General features: G+C 45.6%; 1 protein-coding gene across 1 annotated transcript; it reads left to right on the plus strand.

Annotated features, from left to right (window-relative positions):
- On the plus strand, nucleotides 1-26,569 carry CLIC4 (chloride intracellular channel 4). Its single transcript, XM_058040380.1, has 6 exons — nucleotides 1-95; nucleotides 14,947-15,056; nucleotides 19,579-19,704; nucleotides 20,476-20,582; nucleotides 21,697-21,878; nucleotides 22,598-26,569. The coding sequence occupies exons 1-6, from the start codon at nucleotides 24-26 to the stop codon at nucleotides 22,760-22,762; spliced, it is 762 nt and encodes a 253-aa protein (XP_057896363.1). The 5' UTR covers nucleotides 1-23; the 3' UTR covers nucleotides 22,763-26,569.
- Nucleotides 26,570-27,225: the final 656 nt, after the last annotated feature.

The following is a 27,225-nucleotide window of genomic DNA, read 5'->3' on the forward strand; positions in this document are numbered from 1 at the left end:
CAGGGGCTGCAGCAGCGAGAGCAATGGCGCTGTCCGTACCGGTCAACGGGCTGAAGGAAAGCGACAAGGAGCCAGTCATCGAGCTCTTCGTCAAGGTACGGCCGAGGGGAGGCAGAGGAGGAGAGGGGAGGGGAGCTGGGGCGGGGGAGTCTCGTCCCGTCTGGGCGCCGAGCGCGCGCGCGCCGCGACCGTTGGGCGCTGCCCCCTCCTTCCTCCCTCCGCTTTCCCGCCCGGGGGGCTCTGGGTCCCCTCACGGCTCCCTCGGGCCCCTCCGTGCGCACCCCGCTCCCCGCGGACCCCGCTCCTCAACCGGGCATGGCGAGGGGAGGACCCCCCGAACACCCCGCGGGCACGGGGGGCTCCGCTCGGGGCGGCTCCCGGCGCGGTGCGGGCACAAAAGCGGAGCCGAGGGCGTGTGCCCGGCGCCGGGAGGGAGTGCGGGAGCCGCGGTGAGTCAGATGGAGCGGGTGGATAGCGCCGGCGGACCGCAAGAAAAGTCACTTTTTTTGGGGGGAGAAAAGTGCGGCCCGGATTCGTTTTGCTGGAAGATTCTCCGGCCGGAGCAAAGGGTGCCGCGGGTGCGGGGCAGCAGCGCTGGCACAAGGGAAGAACCGAGCGCCACAATGGATCGCCCTCGCTCGGCATTGTGTGCCCGGCCAAGCGCAGGAAGGCGGCAAAAAAGCAGCAAAAACACGAGTTACTGCTCGCTCCCCGCCCCAAAAGTCTACTTTTTATGACGGGAAGTGAATATGTAAAGTAACACCAGGTTTTTATCCAAACTAGAAGAATGAGCATGTGTTGTACTGCCCTTATCTGGCGAAGATACCATATGGTATCTCCACATGTTTTGCATTCATTTATTGCTGTATGATGCAATATTTTGCATCCTCCGGGGCTCTGGTGATGCAGCATCTTACTTTTACTTCATATCAGAAGTAACACCAATTACTCCGTGCAATCTTCTTTCTGTGCTTAAACGTACTTTAATGAAAGCTTCTACAGGAAAGTATTTACATTCTTCAGATGAAGTTTCTTCCAATTGCAGAGAGAAAATCAGAGATCTCTTCATCTGGGAACTTGGGAATTGCTTTGTATAAAAGCAACAATGACGAACATGAAAATTTCCAGCTATTTGGAAAGAAGTTATTAAATATCGATTTTATTTCTTAAATTATACTCTTAAAAGTGTTGAATTTTTCTTCTTTTCACACTTCCTAATAGTAGTATCAAGAGGCACTAATGGGACCCCAGGGACAGCATTGCAGTGGAGGATTCCAGACCTGATTTTGGTCAGAATATTCAGACTCTTAGTATAGAGGTTAGAACTTACAACTGCAGCAATTAAGTTACAGATTACTTTGAATTATTTATAGCAGTGTATCTTTAACATAATGTGCCAATTTATCTTCATCTGTCCTAAAGTTCATCAGCTGATTTTTCTTATTTTTAAAGAAATTCAGGCAGTGATTGATGGCAGAATGATTTGGGGGCAGAGGGAAATCAGCTTTGTGGGTGTGTTTAAAGAGAATATTTCATGCATGAGGAGTGGCATGGAAGAAGCTGTAAAAATAGTTTTGAGAGAGATGTGTTCATTCTGATTAAATCAGAATTGGACCAATAGACCTGTGAGATTATATGAAAGGGAGAAATCGGAATTTTTCTGTCCTTTTCAGTTGAAATTTCTTTATTGGCATGGGTTTTAAGAGAGCCAAATTTTGGGTTATCAGTGAGGTTTTTTTCCCTCAAGGAAACCTTTTCCCATTGTTATGGATGACTGCTGCACGCTGAGCACTGTCTCCCCTAAGGGTAAAGTTCAGGTTAAAATAAGAGGTTATTGCTGCCTGCCTTCACAATCTTCAGGTAAAGATTATTTCCTATGAAATCCTTCAGGTAAGGGACAACCCCCAGCCCAGCAGACAGAACCAAAACAGTTGTTTCACCTGGGTATTGCTGCCTTTCCCACACTTTATTGAAGCTGTTGAGGATTATCAGGACAGATTTTTTGTAAGGCAAATAAAATCTTGTTTTCTGACTCATTTAGATGCTCACTTCAGAAATTGCTAGCAGAATATGTTTATTGAAGACAGCCAAGAGCGTCTATCTAAAGGAGCACTAAATTTGGATTTTAGTAATTATTTTTTCCTCTGGGAATGGAACGCTCACTTGCAGTTTTTCCACGTGGTTGTGGGTGCAATCTAGAAAAAGAAATCTGGCTTTACTGAGAGTTTCTCCATGCAGATAATCACTTTTCAAGTGTCTGGGATTTACCTGTGCCCTGTTAGCCAGGGAAGCTCCTCGGGCAGAGGTAAAAGTGGAAAAAGTTCTGGCCCAAGCTCAGCCCAACCCCGGCCCTGGGGCGGTGACTGCATGACCTGAGCACAAAGGATTGTAACAGCCAGGCCCGAGATGAAACAAAGGTAGGGGTTAAAGCTTGAGAAACAAACCTGTGAAGCCGGAGAAAGGGTCTGGCTCTGAGCCCGACCTGTGGGGTTTGAGCCTTATTAAATTGTGATCAGTAACAAAATAGGATGGGCACGGCGCGGGGAGGAGCACGCACAGGCTGGGCTCGGTTGGGAATGGTTGTCACAGTGTTGTCACCAGCACATTGATACGAGTTTGCCCGCCAGACAATGTATCAGTCTGCTGTCATTGTATTTCCATAGTCTGAGAACCCCCTGCAGGATTAGGGAGGGGACTTAGGTGAGAAACTCTGTTGCACTGGTGATTCTGTTTCTTGGTGTCACCATGAAAACTTCCAGAATTTATTTCATTCCAGAGCCGGTGGGCTGCCTGTGGTCTCTTTTAAACCAAGTGTAAATATTTTCCGAGTCTTTTCTCTTGAGAGCTGATTAGGACAAAAGCAGTGATGTATCTGATTTCATTTCGTTTCCTTGTCTGTTCCATGTTTTATTAACGAGGGAGGCTTCCATTGTCTAGCAGGAATATTTTTATGTGCCCTAGTGGCATTTCAGAGCAGTGAAGGCTGCATTGTGAATGTGCTCAGAGAAACTTGAGCTCTGGGATTGGAGTGCAGCTCAGACAGGTCACTTGGAATAAAAGCTGTGCTTTCGTTGGTGGTGTGTGGAATTTTATTGTAAATAAAAACGTAGTGAGGTGAATTGGTCAAATAGGCCCAGTCACCTGTGGAAATCACAGAACAGTTACAAAACTGCCTGTGCAGTTGCTGTCAGGATGGAGCTGCTGAAAGCTCAGCCCTGGGCGTTCTGGAGGGCGCTCAGTGATTGCATCCTCTGCTCGTACCCAGGTGGAGACACAGAGGGTCAGCAAGTTCAGTGTTAAAGGAAGCAAACACCAGGCTCCACTAATGAGGAATTCAGAGCTGTGTGTCTCTGCTGGCATGGCATGGGTGGGAGGAAGGTTTCCCCTCTCCACTGGTAACGTGTGTGTACTTGTAATTAACGAGACCTTGGATTTCTGGCAGCTCTCAAGTGAGATGTCATTGCGAAATGGGGCACCTGTGTTGAAAATCAGATAGAGTCTGCTGTCTGTTTACCCTTGAGTTGCCTGTCAGTACAAAAGAAAAAGCTGTGATTTCACATTTAATAAATACCCCACTCTGAAGCACTCCCAGTGACTGCAGCAGAAGCTTGTCTCTGTTTTTGTGTATCTGAAGCAAACAGGGATTTGGCAGGTGAACTGTTTGTGTTCTGGGCTCAGGGTCTGTTTTGTTCAGTGCCATGCTGGGGCTGGGGCTGAGGCAGGAAGGGATGTGAGCATCTCCAGAGGATGGATTTGTGTGCATTCAGGTCTGCCTTTGTCTCACCCTGTGCTCATTCCTTATGTAAGCTCTGCTGTGGCACTCTGAAGCCCTGCAGCTCTGTGCATTGGTTTATTACAAACCATCCCTGAACTTCTTTGTCATCAGTTTTTATTTTTTTTTTCACTCACAAAGTAGCTGTATGATTTAGAGGCACATCAGTACAAGGAAATAACAGGACTGGAGACATGCAGTGCTGCTTCTCAGAGATAGTCTTGGCAGGGTTATTGCTTGATAATCTTATTAGATAAGTCTCCTCCTTATGCACCAGATCATCCTTGGAGGGTTTGATGTAACCTCAGCAGCTGAGAACCTCCTCAGCCTGTCTTTGATATGTGTTTGTTATAGACAGCAAAATGTCATGTGAGGGTTATTTCTTGGGAGTGTTGTAAAGGAGCCCTTTGTAAACTGAGGTGTAACCATTGAGTTATATCCTGTGCTCAGTGGGTATAAATCAGGCCTTTTCCTGCTCTGGCCAGCAAATTCCTTTAAATTCTGCCTGGGGAAGTCCTCACAGCCAGAAACATCCTCAGCTTTTTCATTTGGGTCTGGTTGGTGATACAGGAACTGTTGCTCTTAGTACAGAGGTGGCCTCAAGTGTAAATGTTAAATTTTTCTGCAAATCATTGCTACGTAAGCTTAAAACCTCCTGGCAATAATTTCCAGAGGGTTAACTCATTTCCAGATGTTAGCTTTCCTTTAGTCAGGAACTGCTTCTGAGTAATGGTTGTATTCCCTGGCATCCCTTCTCCCTTCCCAATGATTAACATCTGATTGTCAGGAGAGCTTCTGTTTGACTTTGCAGCTGAAATGTGTCTTAACATTCAAGCTTCAACATTTTCCTCTTTTCCCTTCTAAAATCTGTGTGAATTCCCAGATTTCAGCTGTGGCCCTTCACAGGCTGAGGGCTGGGCCCTGTGGTGGTGCCTGTGAGTCACTCCCTCCGTGGGACACGTGCCATGGACACATTCCTGCAGCACAGATCCTGCTACAAAAGACAAGTCTGTCCTCAGTTCTCCCAGCTGGGATTTCTCAGGGTGTGCATCCAGGGCTTGAAGTGGAAGGAGAAGCCTGTGTGTCAGAGCAAACCTTGTGGGGCAAACTTTGGGGCCTGGAGGCTGCTGGAAGTCGGGGATGGAGGAGCACTGGGGATCCAGGGCTTGTCCTGATGTGTGCAGTGATGAGTTCACCCAGCAGGGAAGGGCCCTGTGAACACCAGCATTCCTGTGAAAATGAGTAAAGAGACTGAGATCCTCTTTAAAGAGAGTTTTGTGTGGCCATAAAAGTACTCGATTGTTGAGAAGTAACGAGATGTGAGAAATCCTTGCATCAGTTTAGGGAGTGGGTGGGAGCCCCTGCTAAGCTGGCAGTGGGCAGCCCTGGGACAGGATTAGCCCATGAGAATTGGTGATCATCCCCTCCCAGCCTGGAGTGACTCATGGCCCTGTCTGCTCCTTGCATGGCGATCCTGACCTCATCCTGGCCATGGAAAGGGTTCTTTATTCAGGGAGCAAGCCTGTCTGTCCTGGAGTGGGGAGAGCAGAGAAGTGGCTGCTTCTCTGCATGTGGATTTTTGAAGGCTGAGCTGTCCCTTCCAGGAATCTGCATTTGGAAGGATCTAATTGGGGAATTCCTTGAACTCCAAGCTAAACAGTAACTGTGTACTCTGGGAAGCGACTGTTGGACTCTAAAGTTTGATTTTTTAAAGTGTTCATTAGCTCAAAGGGACAAAAAAAAAAAAAAAAAAAAAGCCCTGGACTGTTATTTTCTCACCAGCGTGTGCTCAGATTGTGTTTAAATGAAACATTTCTTGTGATGTGACAAACACAAGGCCTGCAAGCTTTTGTAACAGTGCCTGCACCAATCCCAGCTCCTGGCCAGGCTGGACATAGCACTTAAAAATCCACAAGAACGACTTTTAAGGCTGGATAACTGTACTTGGCAGTAATTGGATTTGTTGCCTTGTTTTGGTAGATGTTCTCTTTTCCCAGTGAACTGAGCAGTGCAGTTCTGTAAAGCCTGAACTGGAGAAAACAAGGTGGTTTTTGTCTGCCAGGGGAGGCACTTGGTTTGTCTAAGACAACAAAATTTAATTAAGGTGGTGGTTGGTTGCAAATTGATGGTTCATGAAAAAAAATAGTTTACATCTGTATTTGTTATCCATCTAATTTGATTTTTATCTTCAAAGTTCTTGGTAAATAAGCTGTAACAAACAGCTTATTGTCCTAATCAGGTTTGGGTTTTTTTCCTGCATGTTCTTCAGTGGAATTATATAGTTTTAGTATTAAAATAGATGCTAGGTGCTCCCTTGTGGTATTAAGAGTTTGTGCATATTTGAACAGTAAAAACACCCAAACCCAAAATTGTTATGTTGTCTTCATAGGAGTTTCAATAGAGGTTTGGCTTCAGGAGCTTTAAATTCTTTATTTAGAATATTTTTCCCTAAAAGAAATATATAACAGTTATTTTTTTTTAACTTGCTTTGAGTAGTTTGGGGTTTTAAATTCAGGTAAAATATATTTGAGGCACAATCTGGATTTTTAGGGTGTTTGCTTCTGCTGAAGTGAAAAACATAAGCTAAAGTGTTGTTAATGACAAACGTCTTTGTGTGGGAATTCTCTGAGAGTTCAGACTTATTCCTTGTATTGTTGGCCAGACAAAGGGCAAGGAAAGGAAATGACTGAGTTCTCCCCACTGAATCTCCATATTAGGTATAAACTAAATATAGGAGTGCAATCCAGGAGTGAAGTCATATCTGTATATTTTCCTGGGAAGAGCTGATGGGATCAGCCAGTGCTACTGGGCCAGCCTCGGAGCTTTTTGGCTCTCTTGGAGCTTTTCTATTTTGGCTCAGTCCTGTGGAGAGCTGCTTTTCTGAAATAAAGGAAATAGCTTTTTAACGTGGTTTTATCTAAAAATGAAATCAAAGCAAGCCTGAGGAGGTTTTTTGGCCTTTCAGGGTGTGCATGAGGTGAGACACAGTGTTCTGGAGCTCAGGGAGATCAGGACACAGATCCCAGAGGAGAAACTCGGGTGCCATCTCCCAGGGCAGGGGAATTCAGTCAGGGAGGTGCCTTTTGGCCTCCCCCAGTCCCTTCACTCTGAAACAGAAACTCCAGCCCCACTTTTGGTCTCTGATAAGGTTTTACCTGCCCAGAGCTCCCGAATGTGCTGCTGCCAGGGGAACAGGTTCAGGACTCACTGGGTTTTGAGAGGCTGCTGAGAATTTGGGCAGTGTGTGTCTCACTGCCCCTCCTTTGTGGGCTCTGTTCTACCAGGCTTTAAAGCCCCAGCTGGTGCTTTTGGGCTGGGATTCTGACATTGAACTCCTCTGGGGTTTGCTGGGCTCAGCCCGAGTCAGCTGGGCTGGGATGACCTGCAGGAGGAGGAGGATGAGGAGGAGCAGCCCAGGGCGAGGCTGGAGCAGCTCTGGGTTGTTCTCTCTGCCTGTCTCTTTCCAGATGAGGTTATAAATATCACAAACACAGCTCTGTCTTTTCCTGTCCCACGGAAGTGAGGCACAGCCAGAGGTTTGTTTGAAGAACTCTGAAATACCACAGATTTGACCGGGTTCTTCTGAGCCCCAGTGACAGCGTTTGCAGTTCTTTCCTCTCGCTTTGGTGCTCCATGATTTGGTGGGGGAGGATTGCAAATGGGTCTCTTGGGCTCTAGCCAAGGCACACACTGTACTTGAGCAAATTTAATAAGTCCAGGGAGAGAGAATCACTGTCATGAACAATTCCTGCTCTAGGTTTGTGTGCTGGAGACCCAAAGGCAACCTTCAGGCAGTGTAAAAGAAACCCTCAGCGCTGCAGAGTGAATTGTCTGCCGGCAGTTTCCTAGCAGAAAATTGCAAGATTGTGTCGAGATGCTGCCCAGCACATTGCAGTCAGTGTGGCCCCGCTGACCCTGTGGGCTTTGTTCAACACCAGCTCTCTGTTCAAGGTATTGCCACAGCAGAGATGCCAGGCCTGTGCCATTAGAGAATAATTGGATTTTCCTGTGCCAGGCCAGGAAGTGTCCTGAGCCTGTCCACAATAAAGGCAGAATTTTGTGTTCCTGTCATTAAGCTCATTTCTTCACTGAAGAAAATGGTGATTTGTATTTAAAGAAGGTTTGGGACTCTCCATCTGATTCTTCCAGAAGATGAGCATGAAATAATTCCTGCTCTCCAAAGGACTAGAAGCACTTAATTAAATTCTGCTGAATTGTGAATTTACTTCCCTACACTACGAGGATCCCACAGCATCCTCCAGAAGCTTTTCAGTGGGAATTGGGCAGTGATGAGCAGGAGCTGCAGGACAAGTCTGCTAATGATTTCCCTCAGAGCAGCATCACAGGGCTAAAAACAGCATCATCCTAAAATGGTCACTGGCCTTTCTAGTGTGTGACACAGAGGGGTCTTATCAGCAAGGTAATGACTGAAGGGGCAGCTTGGATGGGCTGGCAAACATTCCTTTCCCTGCTGAAAGAGCCAGATCTCAAGTAAGCACAGGCACTCGAGTTAATTATTTTGAAGTATTTTTTGAGTTTAAAGGAATTTCAGCTGAAGTGGAACTTGGGCTGGTTACAAATGGTGATAGGGGTCAGGAGAGGCAGTGGTAACTCAGGTTGGTTTTGCCCTGGGTGTGTTAATGTCAGTCAACATATAGCAAATGTACACTAATTATCTCAGGCTAATTATCTTAGGGAATTCCAGGTGTCAGCACTGACCTGATGCTTTTTGGTTTCCATTTCCCATGTTTTTCTCAAAGGAATGGCTATTTAAAGTAGCAGTGATGGCCTAAGTTTGTCAGTAGAGCTAAATTTGGGCAGGGTGTGGTGGTTGTGACTTGAGAGTTTACCTTCACACAGTGTTACCAAATTAAGAATTCACTTTCAAAAGGCACTTCTGATGCCCTGAACCCTCTGCAGGATGTGCTGTTGGTTTTTCTCCCTGATTCCCACCTTTCCTGGATTTGTTAATCGTGGCAGGGAAGTTCTTTGGGCTGTCAGCCCCGTTTGTGTGCCAGCCCTGTGTTGAAATGTTCTGTTCATGCGTGCTCTGCCTGGTGGCACAAGGAAAAGCTTTGCCCTGGAGGTCGTGGCCCCTGCCCTGGAGAGGCAGAGGTGACAGCAGGAAGTGTCCCTGTCCCTCAGCCCTCAGATTAAAGCTGGCTGAACCGGATTTAGTCAGGGCTGGACTCTGCCTTGCTCCCTGACCTGTTCCTCCCCTAAAAACAAATCAACTCCCTTCTCAAACTGCAGGTCTGGGAGGTGGCAAGGAGTGCAACACTCCTGCAGATGAGCTTTTCCAGCCCTGCTCTGTCACTTGTTTTGCTCTTTGAATAAGAGGAGAACATCAATATTTCATCAATATTTGAGCCACTGGGGGCATTTAAGGTCTGCTTTGCTTTGCAGAGTGGGTGTGAGGAGAGAGCATCCCTGGGGGCTCCTCCATCATCCCTGGGGTTCATCAGTCCCTGGGGTTCATCAATCCCTGGGGTTCATCAATCCCTGGGGTTCATCAATCCCTGAGGCTCCTCCATCCCTGGGGTTCATCAGTCCCTGGGGTTCATCAATCCCTGAGGCTCCTCCATCCCTGAGGCTCCTCCATCCCTGGGGTTCATCAATCCCTGGGGTTCATCAATCCCTGGGGCTCCTCCATCCCTGGGGCTCCTCCATCCCTGGGGCTCCTCCATCCCTGGGGCTCCTCCATCCCTGGGGCTCCTCCATCCCTGGGGCTCCTCCATCCCTGGGGCTCCTCCATCCCTGGGGCTCCTCCATCCCTGGGGCTCCTCCATCCCTGGGGCTCCTCCATCCCTGGGGCTCCTCCATCCCTGGGGCTCCTCCATCCCTGGGGCTCCTCCATCCCTGGGGCTCCTCCATCCCTGGGGCTCCTCCATCCCTGAAGTTCCTCCATCCCTGGGGTTCATCAATCCCTGGGGCTCCTCCATCCCTGGGGTTCATCAGTCCCTGGGGCTCCTCCATCCCTGCCCCAGCCCAGGGAGCAGTTGCAGCAATGGCTCTGTGGGGAGCATTTGTTACATCGATTGCTGTCACTCCTTCCATGGCTGCAATTCTTCACCTCTTATCTGGAGCAGCCCCAGTGAGCAGCACAATTGTGCCTGTTCAGCTTGGCAAGGGAAAGGTGCAGGGATTTGGGCTGATGCAGCCAGATCCTTTTCATGTGTGGAACATCAAACTCCTCCTTCCTGTGTCCTCTGTTCCTTTATCTCAAGCCTTGGAACTGCTGCAGGTTTTTCACTTGAATGGCTTTGTTAGCTCACCTTAAACCATTTCCTCTCAAAACAGTAATCCTTAAAGGATTATTATTAATTACTCACTTCTGGAATAAGCTTACTGCTCATTAAGCAGGCAAAATTGATTGTTATCTGCTGGTTTGAGGCAATGGCTTTGCATCATGCTGGGTTGCTCATGCAGTTTTCTCAGCAGGTTTGGTTTTCATTGTTAGAACTCAAGACATATTTCAAGATGACTGAGTTTAGGATTTGAACATACTCTCTCTTTCATTTTCCCCCCAGTCTGTTTATTGCCTGGAACATTATTCTTCTAGACTTTGCAGAGTGCAGCTTCCTCACTTGGGGAATGGGGATTTCCTTGGTGCTGCAGTCCTTGTCTCTGGTGGAAAGTATTCTGTGAGATGCTTCTAAAATATCTTTATCCCTCTTCATCCAAACTTCTCTCACCACTTCTGGTAAAGATGTCACATCTGGGAGGAATTCCCTTGAGAGTTTTGGGTAAATGAAGAAATGGTCTCCTGGTGTTCTGCCCTTTCCTTTTGTTCTATTTTTGCAGGCAGAGACTGAGCTGTGTTCCATTGCTCATCAGATGCACTTTGACTTTATTATTCTGCAGTTATTTGATCTACTTTGGGAAACTTGTAGTGGGCTCCTTTTAACTGATTGATATTTGAAACAGTTTTGCAGAAATCTTTGGGACCCAGGATTTCTAGAATTCTCAGATCTGTTCTGTATAAGAAGGGTTCTGTGCCCTTTAATGTTTCTTTGCTTGTCTGGCTTTTTGTTGGTCTTGCAATAAACTTCAGCACTCCCTTGCTGAGGTAAATCCACTCAGCTTCTCGTGTCAGGAGTCAGGTTAATTTTTATGCAGCTGTGAAGACAAACATTTCACAATTTAAATGGATTTTTCCCTCCCCTTAGCTTGTTCAGCCACTCAAACAGATGTTTGGTTACTTGTATTCTCTGGGGTTTTGTTTTTTTGGACAGTCTCATTTGAATGAAATCACTCCTCAGGGAAGAGAAAGGAAGGAGGTGGCCTCCAAGCTCAGCTCACTCCTGCAGACTCTGGGATAAGCAGATTTTGGGGGTTTTCCCTTTCCCAAGGGCTGCACTCCTGCATGGGCTGAGCTGCCAGGAGTTTCAGTGTGGCTGTGACAAACCAGGCTGGCTCCTCAATGAGCTGCTGATTCTGTTACTGCCCTGGAACTCTCCCATTCTTGTTTGAACTTCCTTTCTTATTTAATGTTTCTTTAAAAATAGCTTTATTTGTTTTCATAGAGCGCTGTAGAGCAGCGTTCTGAAGGGTGTGGGCCCTGCTCTCCCTGTGCCACGTCTGACAATTAATAAAGTCCTTTCTGCCACCTTCCCAGAGGTTTTCTGAATTCACTTCAGTTTGTAGAGGGTAACACAAAGTGAGAAATTCCATGTTCTTTGCTGTGTGAGAGGTGTGGCACTTTTCCTCTCTCTGATCCTAATCCCTGCAATTGAAAACCTGAAATTCAGTGAAATTAGATATATAGTGAGGTTTTTGAATACATATCCTTCAGTGTGCAATGGTAGAATTGGAAATTAGCCCTAATTGCAGGCAGTTTGGCATTAGTAACATTACCAATACTACTGGTAATAAAGATTTTTAGACTGATTTTAAAAAGAATTTGAAATAAAACCTCAAAGCTTCTTGGTACAGAATGACTATAGCCTTGTTAAATAACAAATAACCTATGCTGAGGTTAGTGCAGAGAAGTCAACATTGAATATTTGCTTTACTCTGATGGTGATGAGGATTAGCCACTGAAGATATCCTGGAATTTTATGGCCTGAATTCAAAGACAAGGCAATGACAAGCACAATTATTCTGTGATTAACCCCTGCATGTCAAATCATGTCAGATTTCAGAGTATTCTTGTAATATGTAAAGTTTAGAGTTTACTGCCAGCACAGCTCTGTTCTGGCAGAGAAAACCAGAGCCAGGAGTGGCTCCTGCAGGAGCACCCAGCACAGTGGGGACCTCTGAGGAGAATCCATGGATTGAGGGGACCCAGAGCTGAGGAGGATCCATGGATTGAGGGGAACCAGAGCTGAGGAGGATCCATGGATTGAGGAGGATTCAGAGCTGAGGAGGATCCATGGATTGAGGGGAACCAGAGCTGAGGAGGATCCATGGATTGAGGGGACCCAGAGCTGAGGAGGATCCATGGATTGAGGAGAATCCAGAGCTGAGGAGGATCCATGGATTGAGGGGAACCAGAGCTGAGGAGGATCCATGGATTGAGGGGAACCAGAACTGGGGAGGATCCATGGATTGAGGAGAATCCAGAACTGAGGAGGATCCATGGATTGAGGAGGATTCGGAGCTGAGGAGGATCCATGGATTGAGGGGAACCAAAGCTGAGGAGGATCCATGGATTGAGGGGAACCAGAGCTGAGGAGGATCCATGGATTGAGGAGGATTCGGAGCTGAGGAGGATCCATGGATTGAGGGGAACCAAAGCTGAGGAGGATCCATGGATTGAGGGGAACCAGAGCTGAGGAGAATCCATGGATTGAGGGGACCCAGAGCTGAGGAGGATCCATGGATTGAGGGGACCCAGAGCTGAGGAGGATCCATGGATTGAGGGGACCCAGAGCTGAGGAGGATCCATGGATTGAGGAGAATTCAGAGCTGAGGAGGATCCATGGATTGAGGGGAACCAGAGCTGAGGAGGATCCACGGATTGAGGGGACCCAGAGCTGCTCCTGAGGAGGGGCTGGAGCATCAAACACCAAATGGGCCTCTCAGGCAACAGTTACAGAGCAGAATTCCTTGGCTCCAGAGCTCTGGAGCCAGAGTTTCTTGGCATTCTGAGTGCATTCCTTCTCCAGTGTGTGCTCAGAATAACTTGGGACTTTTTGGAGCAGAAGTGGGACAAACGTTTGCAGACAGAACAGTCTGGGCTCCCTTTGGGCTGCTGGGCTCTGAGAGTGCATCAGGGTTTGTTCATGGCTCTAATCCCCTCCTCTGACTCAAATAATCCAAAAAGCCTGTCCTGAACTAAAGCAGATGCTGCTGATGGTTGTTCACTTGGAATGTTGCACTTGTGTTGGGAGAGAAGGGAAGTTGCAGGATAAGTAAATGCATTTGACCTTTTTTGGTCACTTTGATTTTGGCTTATGAAGATGGACCTCAATGAAAGCCACAGGTCAGCCTGAAATTTTAAACAACTTTTTGTGCAGTTCTATGATTTTAAAGTAGCTTTGGTTTGGATTGCAGTGGGCCAGGTAAAGTTTAATGGGATGGAGATTTCAGCCTGTGCTGTTACTGCAGTGTAACTCAGGCTTTGCTTGAAGTTTGAGGGCTCAGATCAGTTCTGAGTCAAAGAATTATTTCTGCTTCAAAGCATGAATTACCCTGGGCAGTACAAGATATGTATTTTCCTTAGATGGGATGCAGTGTTGTGTTTTTCAGTCCCTTTCTTCCAAAGGTAGATCAGACCTGACACGTGGCAGCAGAAAAAGCAGATGAATATAAATCTATAATTTACCTGTAGGAAATGTCAGCTCCAGTGTAAACATGGGAGGGGGAATTGCTGAAATCCAGCCTGCTGTGTGCAGGGACAGTGAAGGGTTAAATATTAACATTATCCTTTTTCTAGATGCTTCTAGAATTCAGCCTCCTGAGCAGACACGTGGCAGAGTTTAAGACAATCCATTAACAATAATCTGCTGCAAGTTTGACTCTACTATCCAAAGATAAAGCTGGCAATTTGTAATTTATATAATTTAATAGCAACTTCTTTTCTCTGTCAAGTCTTCATTAATGACGCTAATAAAGGTTTGAAGAAAACTGATTCTGTATCTACAGCCAGGTCTTTGGGAGCTCTGACATGTCAGGAATGAGTCCATTGGCTGTAGGAACAGTAATTAATTTAAAAATCCTCAACAGCTGTTAAAGAAACTCAGCTCTACCTGCAAAGGCCCCATGACTTTACAAAACCCCAAACAGCTTTCTGAATTTAAGACAGCTTCTCTGAAAACTCTCTCTTTTCCTGGCCTTTGAAAATCCTGCTGTTACTCTTCTTAACTTTCAAAGTCTTTCTGAATTCCCCTCACTGTGATGATGAAAGAATTGGCCAGGCTTTGAGAATTGCATGGATGAAAATCACCCTTGGAAGGACTCTAATAGTAACAATAATAAGCAAAATCCATTGAAACTCATCTGATATAAAGTACATGTCAGGATAATCTGACATATTTGGCTGCTTTAAGTACTGAACCGGTTCTCAGAGGATTGAATTTTATAATAAAGGTTTCCAGTGCCTCATTCTAGCCCAGAAAAAATTAAAATTTTCCAACTCAGCAATGCATCCTTCATTGTCAGAGCGATGATGAGATGGGTGCTATCACTGGCAGCTCACTGCTGCTTTCTAATGGGCCTTTGTGGTGCTGGGACAAAGACTGGTTGATAAATTGCCTATAAAAAGTGGCTTTGGGATATTATTTAATTGTCAGTGAAGTCTCTATGTACTCACAGTTCTGTCTTTGCTCACAACACCTGCAGTACAATCAATTCTCAGTTCCTGGAGCACTGCACAGGGAGAGATAGAGGCACTGGACTGGGAGATGACTCCAATGAATCAGCCATGCCTTGGAGAAGAAAGGAAAAGAATAATAAAGAGCAGCAGTGCCATTGGAAAGCTGCCCTCCCTCAGAAGGTGTGGCTGCTCAGGGAGGATGTTCAGCTGCCAAGGGCACTGCAGCCCTGGCACAGATAACTGAAATATTGCTCTGTGCATTTTCTGAGCAGCTGGGGGACGTGACAAGTAAAAACCTGACAGATGTGGCAATTTCATTGTACTGAGTGTGTGTTTAACCACAGCTGTTCCAGAGGCTGGGAGAGGAGCAGAGCCCTCCCTGCCCATATTAATTAATGCTCTGTTCTGTCTGCAGGCTGGCAGTGATGGTGAGAGCATAGGAAACTGCCCCTTCTCCCAGAGGCTCTTCATGATCCTGTGGCTGAAGGGAGTCGTGTTCAGTGTCACAACAGTGGACCTGAAGAGGTAAGAAATACTTTAATTATTGGGCCAGCAAGAGTTCAGCACCCTTGGTGGAACAAAGCTTTGGCCAGAGCTTCTATGGCTCATGGGATGGTTCTGTGAAATTAAAATCTGTCCTAATAATTAACTGGATGTAAATGGTGCATTCGTTATGGTTTAACCAAAACTTATGGTAAGTTCTCTTGAATTTGTTCAGTGGTTCTCTTCTGTAAAACTCACACAAAGCCTTTTGTAACTGAATATTGACTCTTCCTTTCCTGACTTCACATCAAGATGCCCTCAGTGGGGACAGGTGGATATTTTTAGTCAGCCACCCTCTGGTCAAATTCCAGTGATGGATGATTGTCACAAACAATGTGCAGCCTTCTCCTTTTCTTAATGTTTTTAAGATAATTTTGGTTATTGTGCAATAATAATGAAAATACCTGCCCATGAGGTAAATCCAAGTGAAATGGGCAGGAATAAAATGCAGAATATTCTGCCTTTGTTCAGTGTCAGCCAGATAAGCCATGGTGCTGTCACCTAAACTGCAGCTGCTCCTCTATAAATGAGTACCTTGGTGGCTAAAACCAGTGAGAATGAATCCAGGAGCCTCCATTTCCTCAGGCTGGGCATTCTGTTTTATGGAAGTGCTAAATTCAGCAGGGGCCTTGTGTTTGCTTTGGGTGTGAAGTCATGTTTTCCCAGCACTGGTGGAAAACTCTGCTGGTCACAGCTCTGCAGAGGGGAGGCTGCCAGCGCCTCCAAACCTGAATTTCAGGAATAAAGCCAACAGAAACACAGTGTTCTGCACTGAATCCAGCTTAGAAGGGAGAAATCACCCTGCTGGGCTTAAGCTCTGGGTATTTTTTGGAGGGAGGTGACTTGTTTGGGTTTTAAAAAATCACTGCAGTTGCTGCTGCAGTGCTGGCAAGGAGAGTGAAAGGCTTCCATGTGTGGTGAGGGGCAGAAAGCAGCTTTCGTCAGCCCTGGGTGCATTTGGAGCTGCTCAAAGAGCTTTTCTGGCCAGTGTGGGATTTCCCTGCAGATGCTGCTGCTGCCAGCCCCATAAACCAAATGTGTCACATCTTCCACCAGCCCTGCTGTGGTTTGTGCAAGCTCAGGGGCAGAGCTGCTGCTTGTGGGCTCTTGGTAATTTGGGATTTCCTTTTCCTTTAGTGATGGGGTTGTTTAACCTATTGCAGTTTCTGGGGTGGGCAGAGATATTTTAGGTTTGAAAGGCTTTTTACTGCTGAACCAGCTTAGATATCATTAAAATGCCAAATATTCCTGATGAATTGGCTTTATTTTGTGTCCCCTTGGCAACTTGGAGTTAATTGGGTGGGGGAATGAGATGTAAGACTAACTTTTAGCCTATAAATTGGTTGCAGATGTTTAAAGTTGACCTTCCTTACACAAGGAAAGCTTTCTTTCAGGATTTCTTTTTCTGTTGAGGAAGGGGAAACACGAAATAAGTGCAAAATTAAAGCTCTGCAGGGGAATAGGTCAAATAAACCACCTTTGTGTTGGGCACTGAAGGGGTTCTCTGGGAAAGGACACAAAGGAGCACTGCAGCTAATTCAGGGTGAAATAGGTATTGATACAAACTTAATTCCTTTTAGACTTTATTTAGATGTCCTTAAATACAGCTTTAACACTGGACTGATCAATACCCAGTGGCAGAGCAGTGCAGCTTGCAGAACATCACATCCAGCTGAGTGCTGGACAGGAAATGTTTGATATCACATGGGGCTGTTTCCCCTTGTTATCACTGCCAGAATGATAATGGATGTTAGGTGGTGCCTTCATATTGCCACAAGAAACTGCTTTTGTGAGCACTTTATTCAAGCCAATTATCTCCTCTGCTTTTGTTGAGTTTGTGTCTAACAGGAACAGAGCAGAGCAGGAATTGTTTAAAAAATCTGAATTAATTTTGTTGGCCGAAACCAGAAAAAAGGAAAAGACGCTTTGCTTGCCTCTGCCTCATAACATCAGTGCTGCACAGCAGCAAGGCCAGCTCTGTTTGTGAGCCTGAAAAGGTCATGGTTGGGTACAAAAGTTCACAATGAGGGGCTTGGGACACAGGAAAATCTGAGCCTGCTTCTCCTGCCTGAGCGCTTCCCCTGCAGAGCTGCCCTGAGCTAACAAAGGCACATTCTGCACTGCTCAGCTCTGCCCTCAACACACAGAATGTGCACATAGGCAAGGGAGGAGGGCAGTCCCACCCTCTGCAAGGAGTCAGGCATTTCTTCCCTCTCTTTGGGCACACAGAGGCTCCATTCTTCCCTTCTGGGCAGCAGCATTGCAGTGCCCAGGGCTCTGCCTTGTTCTGGGGGCCAGAGCAGAGCTGCCCTGCACAAACCATTTGTTGGGCTTGGAGCAGCACTCAGGGCCAGCTTGTCTTCAGCTGAGGGCTGAAATCCTGTTTGGAGCATCTTCATTTGGAGTTTTTGCAGTTCCTCTGACAGGCAAAGCTTTAATTATATGAAATATTCAAATTAAATATTAAAGACCACCCAGAGGTGAATCCAGCTTGAGCAGAGTGAAATACTGCTGAGAACTGGGGTTTTAGTGCTGACTGACTTTCCCCATGTTACTCTTTAGATCCTCACTGCAGTATTTGTGTAATTTATAAATGTGTTACATTTGGGGGCTGGAATTTGTCTGCTCTACAATAAATAATTTGCATGCTAATTACTACTCTGGTTTGTGGCAAAGCCATGAGGTGTTTACACCTTAACTCTGAGGGCCAGATAATGAATGTGGCCCTGCCTCCAAAACCCCTCGTAAACTTTGGGGTAGGCACAAACCGTGTTCGAATTATTTGGAGTGGTTACAGAAGGGGTTTTTGTTTGGGTTTGGTTTGTTTTTTTAAGCTCTCCAGCTTTATCTCTGAAGGAAAACATCACTGTTACAGTAATTGCCTTCTTGTTTGACTGTTGAGGGAATTTGTACTCTGAGCCTTTTCAGGCTGTTCCTGTGTGCTCCAAGGGCTGTGCTAGAGCAGGGCTTGGTTTGGATCTCCTGGCAGAGGCAGAAAACTGGAGTCAAACCCTGAGCTGGGCTGTGGGATCTTCATTCTGCGTTCTTTTGAAAGATCCAGATGGATAAAGTGCTCTGAGATGCACTCTGCTTCTTTGGAAAGCTCTTTTGGGCAGTTCTTTGGAATAATCTGTTTGAGCTAAAGCTTGCCTTTGATAGTATTCCTGCAGATCCTGTGCTCTTGCTCCTGTTTGTTTTTCAAATAACATTCCTTTTGAGGAATTTTATCTGGCCAACATGGGGAGCTGGAAGGGAGCCACGATGACTTCCTGTAATTGTTGGGAGTTACAAAGCTGTATTTAAATGAAGTGTTAAGCTACTTAAAGCATTACCCAATGACGACTTTAAATCCTAAAAGTGAGGGAGAGGTGGCAATTCTTAGTGAGAAATAACTTCTCAGAAGCTTAAAAATGGAAAAGAGTTAAATTTTTGTATTCATAAGATCTCCCAGGGTAAGGTATGAAAATCACTTTTCTCCTTCAGTGTTACAAGTAAGCACACCTTGGCTCTAGAAAGGGGCAGCAGTGAGTGGGACATGAAATTCTGGCAGGGGTTCTAAATTTTGTAAGAAATAGAAAACAAGGTAGAGTTGTAAACTTAGCTCAGCTTGGAGCCCAGCTGCTCTCATCCCTGCAGGGCTGGGGCTGTGCATGGCACCAGTTCAGTTTCCCTGTCTGGGGCTGTCAGGAGCATTTCCTGAAGTGCAGTTTCCAGTAAATCCAGTTCCTGCAGGCCTGCAGCTGGCTCAGGAACGTGGCCAGGCTGGACAGGGCTCAGGCCCAGCTCAGGGTTGTGCTCCAGTCTGGATTTGCTCTCACAGGACCAAGGGGCAGCTTTGCCTTGGCACAGCTCTCAGCTGAGCCAGCAGGAGGCGGTGGCCAGGCTGCCTAGGGGAAATGTTAGTTAGAAAAAGAGCTAGAAATGGCTATTTCAGCTTTTTGCTGTTTCTCTCATGAATAATCCCAATGTGGGATTGCTCTCCCAGGTGTGCTGCTCTTGTTTGTAAATACCTTTTCTCACTGGGGGAAACTGAAGCATCATTTTAACCATGATGTTCAAGCATCTGTCAGCCTGCCTGGAACCAACCTCCCTGGGCATGTAATAAATGCTTTATTCACTGTTCAATAAATGCTAGGGCAGACCTGCTGCTTTCCAGAGCAGCTCTGTGTGAGGGACAGGATTAGCACAGATTATGCTATATATAAACTGCTCTGTAGGGCTGGGGAAGGAAGGAGAGGTGTGTGTATAGGTATCCCTCTTCTAGTCAGCATTGGATTGAGTTGAGAATAAACACAGCCAGAGGTAGGAGGAGATTGGTTTTAACTGTTTCAAATTAATTGTTAGCAAGTGTATTCAAAATGTTTAGTTGTAAACTCACTTTTTAGAAAGAAAACTGGTGGTGTCTATTTAAAACTGAGGGTGTGGAAACCTCAGCAGTGCTTTTGTGGTCATAGCAATGAAATGTTGTCCCCTGCTTACTGTTCATGGGTTTGCATCTCCCCAGGAAACCAGCAGACCTTCAGAATCTGGCTCCAGGCACTCACCCCCCCTTCATCACATACAATGGGGAAGTGAGAACAGATGTGAACAAGATTGAAGAGTTCCTGGAAGATGTTCTGGCCCCACCCAAGTAAGTGTTAAATGATGGGTTTGTCACCTCAGGCACAGATCTCACAGGAGATTTCTGCCCCAAGAAACTGAAGACATGGAATAGTTCTTGCTTGTCATACCTCCCTCCCCTCAGCTCCCTCATCTTTAGATCAAAAACTGTTTTCTCTCTAAGATTATTTTATAAATATCCTTTGCATACCCCAGTCATTCTTTCTGCACTTTCAAACTCTCCCTTTTGGTGACAGGCACATTTGTGTCCAAATAATGCAAATTAAGAGGAGTCTGCTGTACAAAACTTGGTCCTAAACTGTAGTGAGAATTTGTTTTAATGTGTTCAAACTGTCTCCAGACTCTTGGCTTTGTACTCTTCAGCTGGCAGGCAGATCCAGACACTGCCTTTAACAGACTGGACTGTTTTGTCTTTTCAGCATGGCAAAACTTCATGTTTTTGTTAAGAGATGTGGAGTCCATAACTCTGATGTTTATTGAAGTGGAAAACCCAGTATTTTGCTGACAGATGAGTGATGTTCTCCCTTGGCAGCACTGATTGAGGGAGCTCTGCTGCCCTGGGCTCCTCAGACTCTGTTTGTACCAAATATCTGGTTCAGAAAGCAGCAATGTGCTTTTTCCCTCTGGAAAAGGTTTAAAAACCTCAGGGTGTGATGCTACACTTCAGGAGCCAGGCTGGAAAAGGATAAATCAGTACCAAAATGCCATTTTGTGCTAATTAATAGATAATGAGCACCATTCTGCTAAATGTGCTGTAGATCTGCTCCTTGCTGCTTTTCAGGTACCTGAAACTCTCACCAAAGCACCCAGAATCCAACACTGCTGGAATGGATATATTTGCCAAATTTTCTGCTTTTATCAAGAACTCTAGACCAGAAGCTAATGAAGGTGGGTCACTGGGGGACAGTGCACTCCTGATTCACTGTTGGTGTTTTTCAGAGCAGCTTTGTGAGAAATATCTCCCTGACAGATTTAGCTGCATGTTGGTGGACTCTTGACAGTCTAATGAATTAAAATCTTATTTAAATTTAATGTTAGAGATTTCAACATTTGAAAGAGAACTTCAGTTCAATCAGAATTTCAGTGGGGTGTGCATGGTTTGTAAATATCCCTGGCACTGGGTCTTCCCTGTGCAGCAGCCACTCACAACTCTTGAATGAAGGATAAAGAGTTTGTGTCGTGCCCCAGTGGTTGAATTTCTCTGCGTCTGCTGCTCTTATTTCACCTCTCCAGGACTCAGGGCTCCCATTCAGAGTTCTGAGCTGAGCCTAGTTTGTGTCACTTCCATTAAAGGATTAAAACCTTTCTGTGTGGAGGGAAAACAGGAGATTTCACACGAGGGATCAGTAAGTGGCGAAGAACTCACAGCTGGGCCTTTAAGTAGTTCAGTACAAATCAATTTTGTCCTTAAAGTACTTAGAGGGAAAACCAAACTCAGGGAATCTGCTGCAGTTCAAAGGGAGAGATGTAAAATATTTGTAAACAGTTGGGAAATAACTGGGGATTTTCTGGGGTGTGCTGCCCTCTGCTGCTGCATTCCATAAACCTTCTGCTCCATTCCCAATCCTGCCGTGCTCCTGCACCAGCCTGGGTGCTCTGGGTTGGTCAGGGCTGTTTGCTGAGCATGTGACATTAAACAGATTATGTTTAAATGTATATAAACCCCAGCATAGCTTAATTCTAATCAGTTTAAGCCAGTTAGGCACAGTCTTAAGAAACTGACATAAGCCACTTTTTAAACCAAAAATAAACCCTTGTGGGCAGTCTTACAGCATTTTAAATTAGTGCAAACTCCTGTGTTAGCCAGCTTTTAAATAACCTGCATTTGTGGGATATTTAAAGAGATTCTGGTCCAGTTTCAGTGTTCTGGTGAGCACAGAGGCACAAAAACTGACCAAGGGTTACAAATCCTTCAGGATAGCACAGAGATGTGGGCTTTGTATTTCAGATCTAGTAGCAGCCTCAGTTTAATATTTGTTTTGAATGATCCCTTCCTGTGCAGCCTTAGAACGTGGCCTGTTGAAAACCCTGCAGAAGCTGGATGAGTACCTGAACTCCCCCCTGCCTGATGAGATCGATGAGAACAGCCTGGAGGATGTCACAGTGTCCACACGCAAATTCCTGGATGGCAACGAGATGACCCTGGCCGACTGCAACCTGCTGCCCAAGCTGCACATTGTCAAGGTCAGACCTGGGGGGCTGCAGGGGAAAATGCAGCAGAAAATATCTGTGCTTTTTGTTATTCCTGTGCACAGCTAATTGCAGCCGTCTGTAAGCTTAGCTGCACTGGTAGTACCCGAGTTTGTGCAAGGTTTGGGTCACTCAGAGGGCTCTGAGCAGTGGAGATCAGGGCAGGTGTGAATTTGGGCAGCAGAGAGCCCAAACCCCATTCCCTGCACTGCCCTCGTGGTCCCAGGGAGCTGCAGAGCTCACAAGGAGGAGGAGGGTGAAGATCAGGTGAGCAGGTAATGACTGAAGGGGGCTGCTCACTTCTGTATAGGAAACTGCTCAGAACAAAGTAAATTACACAAATAGAGGGATTGTGTAAATAACCAAGCTGGAATGTAAAAGGCAGCCTGGGACAGCCACAGGAGTGCAGATGTGCCCACAGCAGTGTGGTTTGGTTCCTCCCCTGCCTGCAGTGCTCTGTGTCAGTTCTGTACTGCAGATGGAGCCACAGGCTCAGTTTCTGCCTGCCTGCAGAAGAACTTCCCTGGGTGAGGAGAGCCCCAAGGGGAGAGAGGCAGGAACAGCCAGGGCATCCCTCAGGAACAGCCTCTGGAAACTGCAGGACTCATCCTACGTGTCCAGGCTGGAATGATAACTTCACAAGAGAGTGGCCAGGGCTGGAAAAGCGTTTAAAGTGAAGGATGTAAATGTATAACATAATTCTGTCATTCCAGGTGGTGGCCAAAAAATACCGCAACTTTGAGATTCCCAAGGAGATGACAGGGATCTGGAGATACCTGACAAATGCTTACAGCAGGGATGAGTTCACCAACACCTGTCCTGGAGACAAGGAGATTGAAATAGCTTACAGTGATGTAGCCAAGAGACTCACCAAGTAACCAGCATCTGCAGAGGATCAGGTTATATCCCATAACAATGCTTCTAACAGACTGCTCTTTTCATATCAATAGCAATTGGTTTTTGCATGAACTCGCAGTTACTCCAAGCCACGTGGATAGACCAGGTACAGTAATTACCTAAAGTTTGCAGACTTTAATTACAGGCTTGTTTTTCCTGACCTCCTCTCACAGCCTCTGAGCATGGTGGATGCAGTCGTGTTCCTGTTGCACGGGGGTGACTCTGGATTCTTCATTCTGAAGGGTTGGCTCGCCCCTGCTGCTTTTCTCTGTAAACATTTGGTCCATGATTTGTCCAGGAATTGGTTTAGGATCCTGTCTCACTGTATGGTACAAGGAATATTTATGTATTTTGGAATTTATTGCTTTTCCAGAAGATCTGTACACACCTGTCATACCTGTGACACGTTGAACTGTACCTGCTTGTCTATCCTATTTACATAGAGAAGGGAACTTAGTATCCAAAAGAGCCATTTGCAAAATATTTGGCAATGTTTTGTTGGTTTGTTTTGTTGTATTTTTATAAAATCTCTTGGATTTGAAGTCATGGTGATGGTTGAGAATGGACTTAATGTGAACCTTGGATTTGAGTGACCTCAGCATCAGGGAAGTTTGAATCCAGGCCTGAGAGCTGGGGCAAGAAGCTCCAAGCTCAGAGTTGATTTTTTTGTGTCTTCAAGAGCTTGAGGAGATTTAAACACCTGCATTTGTATGAATTTTGAGTTGCAGCAAGCAAATAATTGTCAGGATTTTCCATCAGGAAACAGCAGAGTTGGAAGCTGCCCTCTGTTCACCTTAAGAATTGCAAGTGGCTTTCTTTTTGGTAGTTAAGAGCCTTTTTGTTTTGTATAGGTATTTTTGGTGATTTTTACTTAAGAATCTGTTCTGTCATAGCCCAAATCCATGGCAACTGTAGTGTCCTAAGTCTGGGTGGGGAATAGCAGTGCAATGATTAGTGATGCAAAATGGACTGAGAGCCATGAAATGGGAATTTTTAATGCCCTTTCTTCCCTGAAGAAAGCTAAAGTGACCTTTAAAAAGAACATTTGCCTTAAATGATAGTAGGGTGGTTTTTTTTCTGAATGGAAACCTGGGAATTTTGTAAAGAATTGGTGGTGGAATCCAGTCCTTTCCATGGAATTTATCCCAATTGCTTCTGTGCACCTGCACTGCAGTTTTGCATACTCGTAATCATTGCACTACTATACTTAAATCTTTTTACAGCAACACTGAGGAATAGCACTACAATTTTTTTAAAAGCAATTTTCAAATGTTTCTAAACCAGGGAATAGTTTTCTTGTTTAAAATTAATGGTTTTGATGCACGAAATAAACTGCTAGGTTATTTTTAAAAGACCATCATAAACAACTCCAAAGAATGCTAGACTTATATGCCTATTTTTTTGTAAAGATACTTTTATATTTAACTGATTTTAGAAGCTGGAAAGTGCTATTCCTGCTAGGTTGTTCTTGGAATATTTAACATTCTGCAATAACGTGAAAATGCTGACACAAACACTTTTATACACTAATTGTTTTCTTTTTTTTTTTTTTTTTTTTTTTTTTTTTTTTTTTTTTTTTTTTTTTTGGTAAAGCACTGGCTTTCTGAAAACCAGCCTGACTTTTCTAAGCATCCTGCTTTTGCTACTTTATGTACCCATGGAGTTAGTTGGACATAGAAGAGGTAGAGAAGCAGATCCATATTTGTATCCCTGGCTTGTGGTGCCTTGCCTTGCCTTCCTAGAGCTAGAATTCCAATATAAGGGCACTTAGCAATCCTGTCACATCTCTTTCAAAGGCAACTCTCTTAGATACACCTAACCCCTGTTGTGATTTGTTTCAGGAATGTTTAGGCACAGAGGGACATCCTGGGGAGTGACCTGGTTAGGAGAACCTTGGCTGTAGCCCTTGATGAATTACTGTGTTCTGATGCCACGTTCCCCTCCTCAATAATAAAGTTCCTCAGCCATAAGAATCCTCTGTAGGGCTTCAGTCTCTGCCACAACGTGACATCTAGAAAAAGGAATGACTTTTTTATTTAGATAACAACATTTTTATTGACACATGGGGTGAAAAATACCCCAAACCCAACCCTCCTTGGTTTGGTGCTCTTGGCCACCACAGAGTTCACAAAGCTGTAGGAAGTGATTTTGGGCGTAGCTTTGAAAGGAGAGCTAAAAACTTCACTAAAGCAGATCAGGATGGCCCTTGGAAGTTGTGGTGATGGGGTTGTGGGGTCAGGCTGTGCTCCCTTCCCCAGGGAATTGTCCCTGGAGTGCAGAGAGCAGAGCACCCACAGCCAGGAGCTGCTGCAGGCAACCCCCACTCCTTAAACACCACCTCAGACCCCTTCAAACCCCTGCCCTCCTCCCTCAGAGGTTTAACTGTGTCTGAGAGCCTCAAACAGAGTTCCAGCTCTGGCTGTGACCAGCGGGTTCCTGATCTCACCCAGAGCAGGAATCCCTCGGAGCTGGAACCCCAGCCAGCTCCAGCCTGGCACAGGACCTGTCCTGGGCGTCCCTCAGGCTCCCTGCTGCAGTTGTGTTGTGGCAGGAGCTGCCCAGCCCCTCCTGGCTGGGGAGGGAGCAGCAATCTGGTGCAGGGGAGCAGCTCCAGCTCCGTAGGTGATCCCTGCAGAGCAGGGGAACGGCGGCGTCTGCTGTGGGCACAGCGCTTTCATCTGGCCCCAATCACCAGCTCCACACTAATTAAAGAAGCCCTTTCATAACTATGTAAATTCCTGACTTCTGTCAACTTGTTTACAATCTGATCTTTAAATGCATTTTTAATTTCATCAAACAGCAATTAATCTACCCCCTGTTTAAATTTAAAATGCTGCTTCTAGCCCCTTCTCCAATTTAAAAACAGCAGTTACCCTTTCAAGTAGGCATTCCAGTTTGCAAGTTGGTTGCATGTATTAGCATGCTGAGTAACTCACTTTATTCTCAAGCTGAAATATGCTTAAATTCGCATTAAAACAGGTGACTTGTGTATTTCCTGAACACAAGGGGAAAATCCATCACCTGCACCCTGTTTTTGTGTGGGAGAACAGATTATCCTAGGTGCATTATTATTTTGTTTTTTCCCCTTAACGAAGCTTTTCTTTCTTGAGGAGATCCCTGCTGTGGAGAGGCTGCCTGTGGAACAGGAGGTGTGTGGGACTTGTGGAACAATTCCAGCCTGTCCATCCCTTCCCTGGGTGTCCCACAAGGCAGCCCCAGTTTGCAGCTTTGCATTTTCCCATAAAATCGGTGTTTTCTCCACACTGGGCATGTCCAAACGGATCCAGAGCTGCGTGATAAGGAGAGAGATGTAATCAAATTTTTATGCTAAAGCAGCAAATTAGCATTTGGTATCAAAGGAGCACAGACAGGAGTAAATGGGAGCTGCTGGAGCCAAACCCACTGATGCCTATCTGGGTGCAGAACAAAAAGTGGTGAAGTGCAGCCAACTCTGCTGCTCTCCCTTTGCCACTCAGAGCATCTGAACCCATCCAGTGAAGATTTTTCAGGAGAAGGCTGTAACCCAAGTGAGAAATGCTCCATCTGCCTCAGAACCTGTGCCACCAACTCCTGAGCTTGGTTTCTGCAGGGGGTGGGAGCAGGATGAGGGGATGGAGACTCCCAAGACAGAACATCAAGGACTGGAGCGTGGTTTGCAGAAATACTTGAAGAGTTGATACAATTTGTTGTAGTTTGCTTTTGTCTTTCACTTTCTGGAACATCTTTTACAGATATACCAGTATACTGCTGGCAGCTATTGTTAAATAAAATTATATTTTCACTACCAAGCAGATCTTTCTCTTATTTCTGAAGATTTCATGTGCAATCCAGGTCTGCAGGGTGATGGGCTGAACTGAACAACACAACTTATTGGTAATTCTTTCTCCATTTTTGGCCTTCAGGTTTAGGGTTTTTTCAGTGGTGGTGTGATTTAAGGCAGAATTTTTGTTATTTCTAACATTATAACCAGCTGGGGTGCCCCTGAAAATTTAGAACTTCCTTAAAACAAGAACAAGTTGAGAAATAATGAATTGCCACAATTTCTTTAGGAGAAGTGAGATGATTTTTTTTTTTCAGATTTTCAGTGGGAAGTTAAGAACAGATCTTGGTAGCTTGTTTTTCTGTGGAATGCAAGTTTTCAGAGATGTATGAGATTTGATTTAAAAGACATCCAAAAAAATCTCAACTTTGGTTCAGCTTTATCCCCTGAGTGGCCACGTCAGGAGTTGAGATTGAATTGATCTCATAACAGAATTCCTGGATTTCAGAGCTCTTGCTCTGAGCAGATTTCAGATGGGTTTCTTTGCTGTTTTTTCCTTTCAGACAAGGTGCAGCAGCTCTGGCAGCCTCAGAGTGTTTTAATCTGGGTTAGTTTTGTTCCAGGACTGCCAAAAGCTGGGACTGAGCACGCTGGGGTCGTGAAGGCAATGCCAGACATGGAGGT

Source organism: Melospiza georgiana, chromosome 24, assembly GCF_028018845.1.
Source record: "Melospiza georgiana isolate bMelGeo1 chromosome 24, bMelGeo1.pri, whole genome shotgun sequence".
Classification (NCBI taxonomy): Eukaryota; Metazoa; Chordata; class Aves; order Passeriformes; family Passerellidae; genus Melospiza; species Melospiza georgiana.